Source organism: Melozone crissalis, unplaced genomic scaffold (assembly GCF_028551555.1).
Source record: "Melozone crissalis strain CALT ecotype California unplaced genomic scaffold, PUWL_Pcris_2 ptg000006l_1, whole genome shotgun sequence".
In the NCBI taxonomy this organism is placed as follows: Eukaryota; Metazoa; Chordata; class Aves; order Passeriformes; family Passerellidae; genus Melozone; species Melozone crissalis.
Window position 1 is genome coordinate 53640008 of NW_026535784.1, and position 15744 is coordinate 53655751.

A 15744-nucleotide genomic window follows, 5' to 3' on the forward strand; every position below is an offset into this window, starting at 1 on the left:
TCCCTCGGCATTTTTACACCCCCTCTTCATAAAAATCATATTTGAACAACCATTTGGAAACCGAATAGTGAAAGCCTCAAGACTGAATTAAGGGCATTAATAAAACACATGTGAAATCCTTCAAGAACATAAACAGAGAAACTCACAGCATCAGAGAAAACAGTGGGAGTGCAAACTGCAAAATATTTTAAAAAATTCTCACCACTTCAGAACACAGTGACTGTTATGGAAACATTTAAAAGGAAAACTGACCAAAAAAAAATACAGGCATCCTGCTGGCACATTCACAATAGCTCAGGCAGCTCTACCAAGTCCTGCCTGTCCAAATATTAGTGTTGTCTTAGCAGTAGCTCTTCCTGAACCCAGCATGTGTAAAACCTCTGCGTCACTTCACACATTCAGCCTGAGAGACAACCCAAGGAAGGAACACCCTCAGTGAATTCACCCTTCTTACATTACTATAGCAAAAATGCTCTTTTGTTCAATACCACCCTTGGTAGTAGGCATTGAATCATTAGCTCAGGGTGGGTCCCCAGGTTTATCTTCTCTGGTCATTTCCAGGATTCCAGCAAACCAACAGCCCAAATAGCAGCCATCAGCAACAGACCAGTGGGAAACTCCAGATCACAAGGGACACATTTGTGTTCAGGAAAGGCTTTCTGTGCTATGAAATACTCCACAGATTGAATGAATAAAGGTGAAGAAACTTATGCAAAAAGGCCAGAGTGTCTGATGCCAACACATGTTATACCCCTCTTTGAAGTATCAGAGGAACAGAGTGAGCTTGGATGGTTCTTTCCAATCCATCAACACTCTGGTAGGCCAAGATTTGTCACAATCTGTGTGATATGGGAGCACCTAAGCATCAGATATCTGAGATGCTCACAACCCATGAGCTGCAGTCAGGATGCAAACTCCAGGAGAAAATATTGGGAAGGAGACTGATGAATTCTGAGTACACACAAATGGCAATGGACGCATCTGGAACCACACAGAGTGATACCTCAACACAAATCCTCCCTTGACCAAGCAATTCTGCCATCACATCTACAGGTGGAGGATGATCACATACTGTGTAACACTTATTCCCAAACTGAGTGTTTCTACACATTACTATTAGAACACTATCACCTGCTATTTAATCCTATTTCAATGTCTACATACCACTTTCACCCCTGTTTTACACTAAATCTGCTCAAATCTTCATCATAAAGCATTATGTGTTCATATATTTTACAGGCTATATATTATATAAAAATAAATTATCTATATAATTTATATAAATCATTATTTGTATATATAGTATATAATTATATATGTTATCAATTTTTATATGTATCAAACAAACGTATATAAAACTCACTCTAAAAAAACATGAGATGTGGTTTTTAATATAGGAAAAATGTTTAACAGTCTTCATATCAAACATGAATTAGCCCCAAATTTATATTTACTACATAAGCCCCTACCTAATCTCAGCACTTTTTTTAAAAAAAGGTTTCATTTATTTCTTAATTGCAAAATTTAACAGACTTATAATGAGTAGTAGATGGAAAAAATGAGAACAATGTAGATTCTCTGCTGCATTAAACTAAAAATTCGTGAAAGAATATGTGATTTGTACTCAGATGAAAATTGTATTAATTATATTTTTGTTTTATAGGAAGCTTGCTTATTACTACTTCCATCTTCCAATAAAAAACAAATTAAGGCCTTATAGAGAATTTGATTTCAAACTGAAATGTGTACAATTTACATGTGCAACATTAAATGTAAACCACTGCAACTCTGGAAGATTTTTGTTTCCATACCATTATTTTACAAAGGAAAAAAGAAACTGTCTCATGTTTTAATCTGTTTAAGGCATGATTTCATTTATCCCTTTACTTTTTCTTTTAATTAATTATATTGCCAATCTAAACATGTCTATTTTTAATCCTGATTAGTTTCTTTTTATGCATATCAGTTCAGATTACATGTCCAGTTTTTGCCAAAACTTCCAGACATGATGGAAGTCACACAGTTACAAACTGCATTAGTATTGTTTATTGTCTGGATTTCTCATACATTCTACAGGCCCAGGAGCACTTATTTTTTTCCTCTATACGTTCCTAAAAGATGACTAAATCTGAAAATCAATGTTCATCTGTTTTGTTTTTATTAAAAGCAAGTGGATACCTACTTCAGAAATGGCAATAATTAAGCCTACAATGAAGCCAGGTTAATCAGTCAGACGGGAACAAATTAGGAATTATTTTAAACAATTTCAATGTAGGTGACATTTTACTATTTTTAAAACAGATTAGCTGCTCAGAGCCAATCTTCCCCAAAGAATTGTGACATTTCAAAATACAGTTAATTCCACTACTTCAAATATTACTCCTACACTAATATAATGCTACCTCCTGCCGTTTTGGTGGCAATGGATTGTCCCTTTCACAAAAAGTAAGAATATACTATATTTCAAAAGCTCTTCTTTTCCTTTAAAATGACTGGGACAATATCTTTTTGATTCTCCCAAGAAATGGAATGGGCAGTTGAATTTGGGAACAAATACCTTCCAGACACACAAGTAGAGAGGACATGGTAACAGACCACATTTTTTTCCCCAGTTCTTGCAGTTTGGATGTAAGTTCACAAAACCAGGAAGCAAGAAACTCAAACATTGAAAAAACTACCAACAATCAGGCACAGCTTGAGATTTCCTTGATTAAGATTCAAATCACTTCTAAGTCTTGAAGTCAAACTTCATGGGCACAAAGATCCTACACAGCCTTGTGATTCAGACATGGCTAAGTGGAAAAGCATGGCTTTGACATATCATTTAAGGTTAAACATCATTTATCTCACACAGAACAACCGGAGAGACCAAGGGTTCAAAGGAACACTTGCTTATAAACAACCTACTCCATTTTGTCCCCACTGAAAAAACTGTCCAAAGCAATTGGTTCAGCATCAACACTGGATCTGACCTCAGGCTAAAGCTATTGGAAACACTTGATTATAATTTCCAGTTCTACTTAGCACTAACACATATACTTGGTCAAACATCCCAGAATTTATAAATAAGCTTACACTTTATTAATTTGTAATAAAAAATAGTCTTTAAAATACACCATCTTTATACTACATACAAGTTAATACAGTACGATTGCTCTATCAAAACAGTGAGAAATCTTGAAATTAAGACAAATATTGCTCAGACAGTTGCATTTGTTGCAACATTAGGGTTTTTTTCTAATACAGTACTATTTTTTGTTATTTTTTCTTTGTTTTATTTGTAATCAGAATGAATGGGATGGAAATAGAAGCAACAGAAAAAAGTGTTTGCATTAAGGTTGCTTAATTTAACCCTTACTTACCAGGAGATTCTCCTGACAAATCTGGGGCTTGGGCTGAATCTAAAGAAGAAACCACACTGACAGCATTTGTAGGAGCACCAGTAGCAGCTGTAGAAGAGGAAATGCTTGATTTCTTCGTTGGTACAACAACACTCCTAGGTGAAGATAAAAAGTTAGTAAATTATATTGTATGTGAAGGCTCACGCTTCCCTGATCCTTTTATATGCATCTAGCACTTGCACTACCAGGTCCTGCAAAATTCCTTTGCTTCCCTACTTTAGTTTTCAATCATCTTAACCTGAAGACACTTCATTTGTTGATGGTACACTTTTTTATGCTACACTTTAATATCTCATCCACTTCCACAGAACCTCTGACCAAAAGCACAAAGTTAGAAGATCACCAGGATAAGGGTTCAGCAACAAGGCTTTTTTTTGCACCTCAATTTGTCCAAGATTTGACTTTAAACTTCAGGCAACTATTTACAAAAGATGTGGCAGTATTCAACTTCAAGGTGAATTATCAACTCTGAAGGATGCATTGATAGTCTTCTACTCCAGGTATTCTAATGCAGAACACAAGACTGACTGAAGAAGGTCATACCATAGCTAAAAACATCCTAACACATCTGCAGGCACATACTAAAGCTCACATATATCAAAAATACAGCCAAGGCATGAATTAAAGTATATCTTGCCAATCAAGTTTTATGTATATAACAAATCAAAACATTCCTTGGAGTTAAGAGAGAACCTCCATATTTTATACAAGCTAAATGTCAGGCCTTATAGTCAGCATTAAAGATTACATCAGAAGAAAAGACACAAAGTGACAAGTTAGGCATGGAAATTTATCTGACACGTTACAAAGACACATATTTATGCTATACCAATTTCAATTAAATTGTAGTACTTCATTCCAAATACCTAAAAGGCCTTGTTAAGCATACGTTAAAGGCATTTTTAATTGCAAGTTAGCTCCATAAACATGCAAAACCCCAGCTAATGAGGTAAAGAGTACAGCTGATATATAATGTACTCCCACTGCAGCTCTTACTTTTAATTACCTGGTGTTAACCATAAGCTGAAGATCTTCAACATTCAATTTATTTAATCACATCTTTTGTTGACAGTAATACAACTACACACTGAAAGTATTCCCTTAATAGCTTTAAAATATTCATTTTCTAAATAAAGTAACTTAGAAACTTGACCTAAATTCAGGTGTGAGAACAACCAAAGAAGTTCTTTCAAATATTTCTAAAACAGTTCTTGCTGAAATGGGGGAAGGAGGACTGTATTTGAGTTCCTTCTTCAGTCACAGGATGTCAAAGGATGTCACAGAAGCTAGCCCATGTTACAGATTAAATCAGCCCTCCTCAATGGCCAGAGTAGGCAGGCACCATACTTGGAGGCAGTACATGTCATATCATTATAGGGGTGACTGCTAATGTTAACTAGTCACTAAAAAAATAGAAGCAACAACACCTGAGCCCCAAGTCAAGATATTGTGCCTAAACCATGAATTTTGCTCGTATGTTCATGTCTGTTTCCCTGAAACATGAACAATGGGCTAAGAAATAGGTCATATATTTAGAGTGTTTTAAAATTGTTGTCACATTACCAATTAATTTTGCACCATGCAGGTATAAGAAGAGGGTCTCTCACTCAAGATTCTGTGACATTCACAGCCTGGAAATCACTCCTACTATTCTACAGCACACATTCAAACCCCTGGAAGTAGTTAGGAAATGAATACAAGTTTACAGAGTACAAATGCACCCACATACAGTAAACTTTGGGACATCTTTCCAATCTTCACAATTCAGCACTGAAGCCCAGGTATATTCCTTTTGAGCTTTTAAGTCCTTTCACTATACAGATATCCAGTGCAAGAAATACTAATCAATAATATTAAACCTAAAAATTTATAACTTCTCATATGTCTATTCTGGTGGACTCCATAAGACCTTGGTGCATGATCTGGAAAAATTTCGTTGCACACCAAGTTACAGAAATAATCATCCTTTTGCTGTTAACTAACACAGACACAATTATATTGGATATAATATATTTGATTTAGGAGAATGTTCAGTGACAAATTTTGGTGCACATATAGATGGAAGTTGTGCACATATAGGTTGTGTCTGTTCAAAAACATATAATTCACGTAAATAATTTTTAATTGGAAAACATCAAATAACCTTGAGGGTAAAAGTAAGTCCTTTAGAGGAGCTTTCTGTTTCCTGGGCAAATAGTCAATCAGAATTCTCTCAAAAACATCAAATCAGAGTGGGTGTGTCCTCTGAATGCCTATGAATGTTCTGGTTTTACTCTCTGACTCTACTAAGAGCCCCAGGAACTACAAAACAGGTGGTATTTAAGTCATAAAGAACACACCAGAACCACACTTTAAAAAAAAAAATACATACACGGCATAATTTTGACCAAATTCAATATTAGAAAAGACCTATTACAGATGAAAATCAAGAAATGAACAATGCTGGAAGCACCGAGAAGGAGTTTTAGAAGAGCTTCAGCACTACCAAAAGCAGCTCCTCACAGGGCGAGTGACAGCTCTGGAACTGCACAGGAGCAAGGATGCCTGGCCTGGAGCAGGGATGGCCGTGTGCAGACAGAGCTGTTACCTTAGCAGTGCCCATCTGCAGCGCCCATCTGCAGCCAGCAATGAGGGCAGGCAAAAGAAATCCCAGCTCCCACAGCCTTCTGGCACAACACTACTGATAATCATCCTGAAAACTCCTCCTAACCTTGGGTGTGCTGAAGTGGAGCTGCACTGAGGGAGTAGTTGCAGCAAGTTGTCAGAGTCTCTACTGCTACCCAAGGAGAGGTGCATTCAAGCAAAGGAACTAAGGAACTAAGACTTTTTTGAGTTTTTCCCCCTGCACTGCAACAGACAGCAGTAAATGGCCAGAACAGTTCCTTCTGCCTTTTCAGATCTTTTGTCTATCTCCTCACCTTCCAAACTGTACATGTTTGGGAATACATGTATAGTTGCTACTCTAACCTTCAGGAACTCACTTTACATGAAGCATTCTAAAAAGTATACTAAAAGTATACTAAAGTAGTACTTTAGTATACTAAAAAAGGAACTATATTCTAACACCCACTTCCAGTATAATTTTCAGCATCTAGCAATGGCATTCACTACAAGAAAGATACTCAGATTACCAGCACCAGAAATCTGGCACTTACTCTAGTCACAGCTGTCAAGCAGAGCTGCTGCTTTTATTATTTTTTTTAATTATCCAGTATCATTCCTCTTGTTTTGATTCAAGGGACAAAAATGAATGACCACAGGTATCAGACTTTGAAATAGAAGAGAACATGCTACCTCATAAACAGGACACAGGGAAATGCCTGAGTATTCCAGTGTCACTGCATCCTTCGAACACGAGACACCAACTCTCACAAATTTCTCTGAGAGATACACATTAGTTACTATACCCCACCGAAACAGAGCCTCTAGCTTTTAGCTAAAGAATAAGACTTCAACAAATCAACTTCATAAATTCAACAGCAAAAAGGTCCTGTTGTACTTTGTACCCTTAAAAGAAAAGAGAGGCTTTGAACATCTCACCGTAGAGCTCAGACTACTTCTGAACAGAACTGATTATAGATAGTGATCTGGAACAGTCAACTGAAATTATTGCTATTTTTGAGCCAAAATAAACAGTATGTCTGCTGAGGAAAGAAGGTCCCTTGCAAAAGCTGTGTCAATCTGATGCACACAGCCAAAAGAAGTGCTGGATATTGTTTAAAAGCATGATGCAAGAAAACCCCAGTTTGTGAATTTTCCTGGTCTTCTGGTCAGTTGCCATGGCCTTCTGATGTAAAAATCCATGAAGGAGGCCAAGAACCACAAACCAAAACACCCAAGTACCCTGACATACTGACTTTCTAGCTGTGCACTGCTGCAGCACTGGTAATGTAACATTTATTGCCAGGGATGTCCTCCCTTTCAACAGGGCAACTGACCAATGTTACAGCTGCAGGATTTGCTTTAGGAGTTTCCACTTCCAGGCCTTCCTCAAAGGTATGAAAGAACAGCTCAGCAATCATGTACAGATATTCATATTTACCACATACTGGAAAAACATACTAAGAATTTTGAAGCATAAACATCGGTCATGGTTCTTTATTTACATTCTGAAATTCCTACATATTTTCCTTCCTTAATATTTTCTTTGAATATTTAGGTGGAATTGCAAATGTGTTCCAAAGAAATATTTTTCCATTAGCTACCAGTGTTCCTTTGTGTTCTTCTTTTGAAAGATTATTTAAATGTTAAAATAAGATAAATGAATGCAACTGGCATAAACAATGCAAGACAGTATTTGTAGCAAATAAACTACATAGAAAACATGAAGTGTTCAGCATATTATTAAATCAAGTAAATTTGTCAGAACTGTCTTAAAAATTAATGTGCTTTCAACTTCCTTTAAATAATAGGGCACTTGCTTTTAAAGAGTACACAGATAAGACAGTCCTTTTGCTGTTGTTAAACTGCTAAGTGTTTTCTGAAAAAGTTAATTGCTACACATATGAAAAATATTCATCAACAAGCTGCTTTATATTCTATTTCCTCAGATCTACAAAAATAATATATTTTACAAAACATCTGTAATCATGATTAATTTTGTCAGAATACGCATATTAAGCAACCTCACACAGGGGTAAAGAGGCTTCATGTGGAAAAAAAGTATCAATACATTTTACTCCTTAACATTCACATCAATTAAATTCTATTTCTGGGTTACACTTGTATATTAAAACATCCATTATATTAAGTTTCAGCTACAGGATAAAGAAAATTTTAAAACTGCACAAAAAATATGCTTAAGGTCTCTTGCAAGGAGACTTCAAGCACCACGCTAAGAACAACACTTGAGCTGCCTCATTTACATGACTATATTAGATGTTTGCCTGTTTTCATTTAATATCAAATACTTAAGGTTTAAAATAAGAATTTACAGCAGGGGAACTGATAAACATAGGCCAGACGTAGTGAGGAGCAGCCACCATAAATACATCTTAGCCAGAAGGTCAGTGTGTTATTAGTCCCAATTATGCTGAAGTGTAAGAAGTCTTGTGTTGCAGACAATTATTCACTGCTGAATGAGCACAGAGCACTGGGCTGAACACTGACTTCCATCACAGACAAAGGCTTACGCAATAATGATCTATTCTGCCAAATTCCATAAGGATTTACTTATTGAACCCTTCCCTGGTTTCAGTTCACTGACTCCTCTGTTTCAATATAAAGACAGAAAATACCTACAGCTCCTAAAATTTTAGCATTTTCCCAAGTATTTATTTGCATTAAGTTGGCAAGTCCCCATTTCATTTTAAATATATTTCAAGTATACAAATTTTCCTTGGGTGCAAGTCAAATATTCCTAACACAACATAAGGCAGCCCAAACTGATGACCTCACTGTAATTTAAAAATAGTTGCAAGAGCTCTGATTCCTCTTAACATACAAGAATTTATACAGATTTAATTCTGAGTTTGTTTTGGTTTTTTTAGCACTGAAAAGCAACACAGGTGACAGTTTGTCTGTACCCCTATAGGACAATGGTTTTAATTCAAAACCAAAAGAAAACAGCCTTGTTCCAGGCTACCAAAATGATGGCCACTGCAAGACTCCTGTGCAAAGAGCAAAAGACCAATAAAGAGGATCAGAGACTTATTTTTACCTCTATTTTGTGAGCCAGGAAGGCAGCCTGCCATGTCAGTGTCCTTCTATGGGCTCTGCTGTCTGTGGATAATACCCATTGTCTTATGTCTCCCTTGAAATATCCAAGGAGAAAAGAAGAACAAGAGACTCTCGAAACCATGAGAGATCAGAGAATGCGGGGAGGGGAAGAGAAGATATGATAGAAAGAATACAATCAATTTTGCAAGAGAACTTTAAAATCAGCTTGGCAGGGAGAAGACTTCAAATGGTTTCCCTCTTTGGTCCCTGCAGAATGCAAATTGCTGGTGTTCTGAAAGAGCTGAGCTTTCCATCACAGCACATGTGCCTTTATCTAAAGATTCCCCATTCTCATATTCTGTCTCCACCAACACTTGGCAGATTTAATCTTGTCTAAAAATAGTTTATTCTTTTTGCATTGAAGGCCCAAATCAATGAAGTCTAAGATGTATCCATTCCATACAAAAAGGGACTTGGATGAAATTTAACTGAAATTACCACAGCCAACTACTACAAAGGCACATGCACACCACTGACTGACAAATAAGTAAACACAGGCTAAGCCAAACTAAGCAGCTTACAGACGATGTTCCAAAAAGAAAAACAGGGTTATTAACATATCTGTTCTGCAAGTTGCAGCACAGCTGCAGATTTAAGCTCTATGGTACAAGATCATGATTTAAGAACCCATATTCCTCTGAACCTTCAGCATCGGCCTCCCATAATGACATGGTTATTGAATGTTTCCACAAAGAGCAGCAGAAGCCAGGAGAGACAGGTTTTATTTTAAAGCATACAGTAAAAATGGCAAGTCATAGGTTATGGGTTTTATTAGACTAACTGAAGAGAAATGCCATCTCTCTTTTTATCCCAAGCTTTGGTTATTTTTATTTCCATTTTATTTGAAATTGCTTGCATTAGTCCCCTCCTCTTTTCCTACACTATTACTACTAAATAAAAAAAATGCTGGTTTAGGACACACTGAAATTGGAACATTAATTCATGTCCCTGTGGATCTTGGGAAAAAGCCAATGCAAGTCTTGAACTTTATCATGATAAACCCCTGGCACTCACTAATCACAAGATTGTATCTTCCCATAAGATAAGGGGTGGATTTTTGGCATGGGAATGAACACATACACCTAGCTGTTTCCAAAGGCTTGCAACCTGGCAGCCTTTCAGTAAGGTTTCACTCACATAGCTGTTACTGTATACTCTCCAGCTATGGCTGGGAAGTTGATAATCCTTAAGATATGAGGAGAGTTTTGATTTCTGACACAGCATTCCTGAGATAAATGCAGGATCAGAGAGATGCTTTGAAATTCCCAGAGATATCCCACTGGTAAACTGCTACATGGGAACAACTTTTAACAAAGTGCCTTTAAAAAAAGAATAAAAAAAAAATTCACAGAATTTTTGTTTGCCATCAAACAATATATTAAATGTAAACCAGACACAGAAAAGAAGAGAGCATCCCAAAGTCTGTTTTTCCAAAAAATAAATTTCACAATGTGACTTAGTATTTTTATCTATCACAAATGTGAGATCTACTATTTCCAACTCCATCACAGTTTTTTATAAAAAAGTGAGGTGTTTTTTTATCCCTGGCAAAATTCCTTCCTGCTGTGGTACCTAGGTGTCATTTCAGAGCATAAACTTGTATTTTAAGCAGTCTCACTACATAATGTCACCTTCAAGTGGCCATGAAACTTGCCTGTCCATTTAACTTTTAATGTTTCACAAGCAGTTATTTTCTCTTTTTAACTTCATCCAATAACACGCTGACAAAATATTTTATACTACCTCATGATTTTTTTCCTCATGTGTTTAGCCCCACCTACTAAACAAAAAATCTTTGGAAAGTAATGCCCACAAGTTATCACTGTGGAGCAGCCCAGACAGCTACACAAACCCCACAAAACTCTGCTCTTCTGCTCAGAATGCTGTCCACTGCTTCAACCCACACACCCTCTTCATTCCCCTGTATATATTCCTTCATCAGACCATCTTGTTTTGAGTAGCAGGGCAGTAATCAAGGCTAAAGGAAAAAAGATTAAGAGTTGTTACAAATGACTGGCACTTTGGAGGTGGAAACAGAAGTGTCCACTGGGCAGTGGAGAAGCAAAAGGGCAGAGCAGCAAGTAATTCAACTTTTTAGTAACTTGCTTTACAAAACACACCACAACTTAAGGGAGTTTTTTGGTTATTTTTTGAGTGACTTTGTAACTATAAAGGAAGAAGAACACAGAAATGCAAATGATAGACGGGCTGCTATCAATGCCCAGTATTTCATTAGTGTACATGTTATCAAATTAAATTTACAGCTTCCTCCATAAGGTTTTGTAGGTGTAATCTACCCTATGTCAGCCATCAGGGCTGCAAGTGCCCAATTACTTCCTGCCTAGTTAGCCTCCTGTACACCAATTCAAATCAGCACAAGCACCACAAACCTTTGGTGTCCACAACAGCTAAAAAATAATTCATAAATGCAATAGTCACTTCTGTACCTGACCTCAAAACAAATGTTATTTGGGTGGCTGAAACCACGCAGCAACTACTACTAGGATTTTCAAAAGAACAAAACATTATCAGAGACTAAAACATTTTGTTATCAACTGCCCACTTGTAGCAAAGAGCAACAAGAGGCCTTGAAGAGGAAGTGCTAAAAGAACTTGGGCAGCAGTGGGGAGAGAGGTGTGACAAGTACTAACTCAGGGTCCCCCTTCTACCAATTTGCCCCTCTGCCTCCATCCTCCTCCTGCTCCCAGAAAACTGTTCAGTATCACAAGGAGAACACAGTATTTACTCTGAGACAAGAGCCCAAATGCTGGCACACCCCATCTGTGTCTCATCTGGCCAGACAGCAGTGTCTCTTCCCCCACAGCGATAGGGCAGCCAGTGTGAGTGGAGCAGACAGGCAGTGACACTCCTCCCATGGGGCAGCTGGGATTGTGAACAAGGCAGACACAGACTGCACACACATCAGAGCCAGAGGAAGCTCAGGAATCAGCAGAGGATCAGATACTGGTATAGTAACAAGGGATCCCCTTGCATCAGGATTTCTGGAAATAACCAAGGCTTTCCTTGAGGGAGGAATGCAAGTGTTACAGGATTCTTTCTTTTCTTTTTTCTGTTTTCTTTGCAGTTGCTGGGAATCCTGAAAAGGTAAAAGGCACTAAATCTAGTAAAAGATAGTCTGGTTTATTATGCTTGGGAAAAGATAAAGAGCTAATCAGACTGAGACACAAGGAACACCAAAATTATTATCAGGAAAGAGTGACTTCATTCTAAAAGGAAAAAAAGCAGGGATTCTCCTTTTTGAATCCACTACAGCATTTGTGTACTAAGAAATGCAGAAATTTATTACAATGAAACAAAAAGCTGTTACAACAAAGCAAATCTAGCAGCTTAGGGATAATAGCTACCCAACAAATAATGAAAAGAGTTAAATTAACTGTGCCTTTGGCACCAGAAGGCAGAACACACGTGTATTTTCCTAAATGAATATGGGAATATTCTCTAGGTAGAAGGACACCTAGATGATTACTCGATTGGTTTTGAACCATTTGTAACTACTAGCAAGCCAGTATTCTTTTGCAGGCCCACAATAACAGAGACTAGATACATCATTGTGATGAATACACCTGCTGATCTACGTATCATTGTCTTAAGCTATTTAATGTCTGTTTTGCTTCTTGAGTTCTTTAAAGCCAACTAAATATGGACAGCAGTCCTCATCTGCCAGTGCTACACTTAGTAGTTCTGGTAAAGCATTGGTTTTCCTGTTCTTTACAAATACCTTTAGTAAAATCAAACTTTTAAGTATTTCAGATGTTACATTACCTGTCAAAGGAATGGAACTGCACAGGCTGCTCAGCAGCTCCATCACCAAGAACTCCAAGGAAGGCTGGTGGCAGAAGAGCAGCATCCACTGCAGTGCCATCAGCTGGCGGGCTCACCAGGCTTCTCAAGATGTCCTTCACATTGACATTTTTTGCAGCTGGCACAGAAGCCACAGATTTACTCTCTTCAGTTCCTGTCTCACTTCCACCCTCCTGAGATTTATTGACTTCTAATGAGAGCGTGCACAGGACTTCACTGACTGCATCTGGGCCTGCACTAACACCCAGAGGTCCTGCTTCAGCAGCACCACTCAAACTGTTTGTTTGTGCTGGAGTTGCTTCCTCCCCAAGACCAGAATCCCTTCTTTGCACACATGCTGTATTTTCTGAATCTTCAGTAGAGGCTGAAGCACCAAGAGCAGCAGATGGCTTTTCCACAACTGTTCATACCAAAAGAAGAGAAAACACATTTTAAGGTCATTATTTAAAGGAGAAGCATTCACAACATTGGTCCTAAAGAAGATTTCTAAAGCATTTTAAGCCAAGTTAGCTCTTTTGGCAAAATAATTAAGAGTTCACCTGCAGCAGGAGTTTCATTATTTTCATTTTCTGATTCCTTGAGTGACTGGCTTTGGTTTGGTGGTCGTCTTTCATTCTGGGGTTCCAGTATATCTCTGTATTTCGAAACCATGAGCACAGAAATAAAATATACAACAGCCAAAGCCAAAAACTGAGCCTGTTTACTATCCTCCTGTAAAAAACAGACACACACAGATTTTTCCATTACAATTTCAGCAGCATGTTTATTTTTTGTGAAGTATGCCCAGCACTACCATAAACATACCAAGAGGAAGCTGATATGTCAGCAATGGAAGAACAATATTCTCTAGTCACAGTTTGTCTCACCTATAAAGCTAAGGAATACAGCACTTGAATACAAGTGGCACCAATCCTTTCGTTTTTCATTTATTTGACAACTTTGGCTAAGGTTGTGTGTTTTGATTAAATGTTTCAAATTAGTGTAGGGTCTAGGGTCCACCTATATTCAAGGGTGTTTCTTCTGTTATATTTCCTCAAAAAAGCCAAGATATTAACAGCATTTGCAAGACAAGCATACTCTACATAACTGGAATCTATTAATGAAGGAAAAGGAGCAAATTCCAGAACAAGTGTCAAGGTTTTATTTCATTACCAGATAACCCAGATGGATGTAATCTACTACGTATAATTTAAACAAGAATTGAGAAACATGCATTTGCATTACAGCTGGAACTTTATGAAGAGATTTTAGGAAAAACCTTGAAAACAAATCTTAATATGAACTATGCCAGGTTCCTCCCTAGAGTATTCAGTCACTCCTAGTGAAACAGAGGGAAACCTGGAAATTAAGATTTAGTCTAAGCTTGTCCCTTTTGGCTACCAAAGGAAAAAAGCTTCATACACTTTTGGGTCACAGGAGAATGGAGTATTTGGATCCTCACTTACTAATCAGTAAAAAATGAGTGTTTGGAGTTTTTTACCCCTCATTCATATCAGGGCTCAGGTAACATTCCATTTTGTCCTCTGAGCAGTTCAAGAAACTAAGTTACACTATAAAGCTCATTCTATCATGCTTGTAGTGCCCACCAAAGCTCCTTATCCCTTGAAGAACTCTTTAGTAAGTTATTCAGGGAGATATTTATGACAAACTTTTTACTAAGAACAGGTAACATAGGTGGATCCTATCTGTTGCACTAAATAAAAACCTATCTTCCCCTTGGCTTGACCCAAAATCTTAACTTTTATAGAATAATCACAGTGTGAGATTGAGGAAAGCCACCTACAATGGTAAGGATTATAAAGAATTTTCTTGCAAGATGAGTATTAAGACAGATTCTAACTGTACTTAATAAAGTGGTGATCCAGTGAAGTAGAACTGACCCTTCCTTATTTTTTCAGCTATGTTTGAAGAACTGCTTGAAATAAAGCTCTAAGTACTGCTACTGGTGGGTAAGTGGATTCCATCAGAGTTCCTGCTGTAGAATTTGTACATTCAAATTATGCTACTCCTGGTTGTAAGTGCTGAATACAATGTAAGAAACTGCATGCAAATAAAACGTTTAGATGCACATGTAAACAGCTCAGACAAAAACTATTCCCAACCAGATCTTTCCAAGTCTACTTTTCCCACACAGCTCAACACCCTAGCCAAAAAGCAGAGCTATTGCACCATACTTATTGGGAAACAGAGAGCCTAATGGATTAGATATGCAGAAAAAAAAAAGCAGAGGTTGTGGGTAGGTATTGTTTTGATTGTTTTAAAGAAAAAGGTTCACAAAATGTATTTGAAGGAATCCTTAGGATTACTTTAATTGCTCCCAGTATGGAAGAGTCACTTCCTGTTACTCTCTTGCACACTGATACTGACATAGGGACTGAAAGAAGCTTGCTTCAATCAATAATTACTGTAAAGATAAAACTCAAAATCCTTCACTTTTCTGGACAGAAAAAAAAAGTCACTGTATAAATCATTACACTTGCTTAACAGTCCAATTATTGTAAACTAAGTTGTGGTGTCCAGGCTTGTGGCCACCAATGACTCACAGCCATTATAGCTTCTGTATTTGCTTACAGAGGTGGTTTTTTTAAGCAATCAATCTCAACTTCCTCAATATCAGCTATAAAGTTGCTGACACAGGGAAAAGATATTTTTAGTCAATTCAAGACTAAAAAACATATGCATGCTTACAGCACAGGCACACAAATTGGTTCCTCTGAGAGGAAGTAAAGGAATTAGAAATGACCTCTAATTTCTAATTAGCTAGAAGAATGTGGCTTCTTCAAAACGTACAAACATGTTTATA

General features: G+C 37.3%; 1 protein-coding gene across 1 annotated transcript in view; it reads right to left on the bottom strand.

Moving 5' to 3' along the window:
* The window catches only part of LRBA (LPS responsive beige-like anchor protein), a 368370-nt gene that overhangs the window by 275059 nt on the left and 77567 nt on the right, over positions 1-15744 (bottom strand). Inside the window, exons 28-30 of the mRNA XM_054293253.1 lie at positions 13481-13652; positions 12903-13341; positions 3363-3496 (exon numbers count right to left, since the gene is read on the bottom strand). Of these exons, the coding sequence (XP_054149228.1) occupies positions 3363-3496; positions 12903-13341; positions 13481-13652 (745 nt within the window). The remainder of the gene's footprint in view (positions 1-3362; positions 3497-12902; positions 13342-13480; positions 13653-15744) is intronic.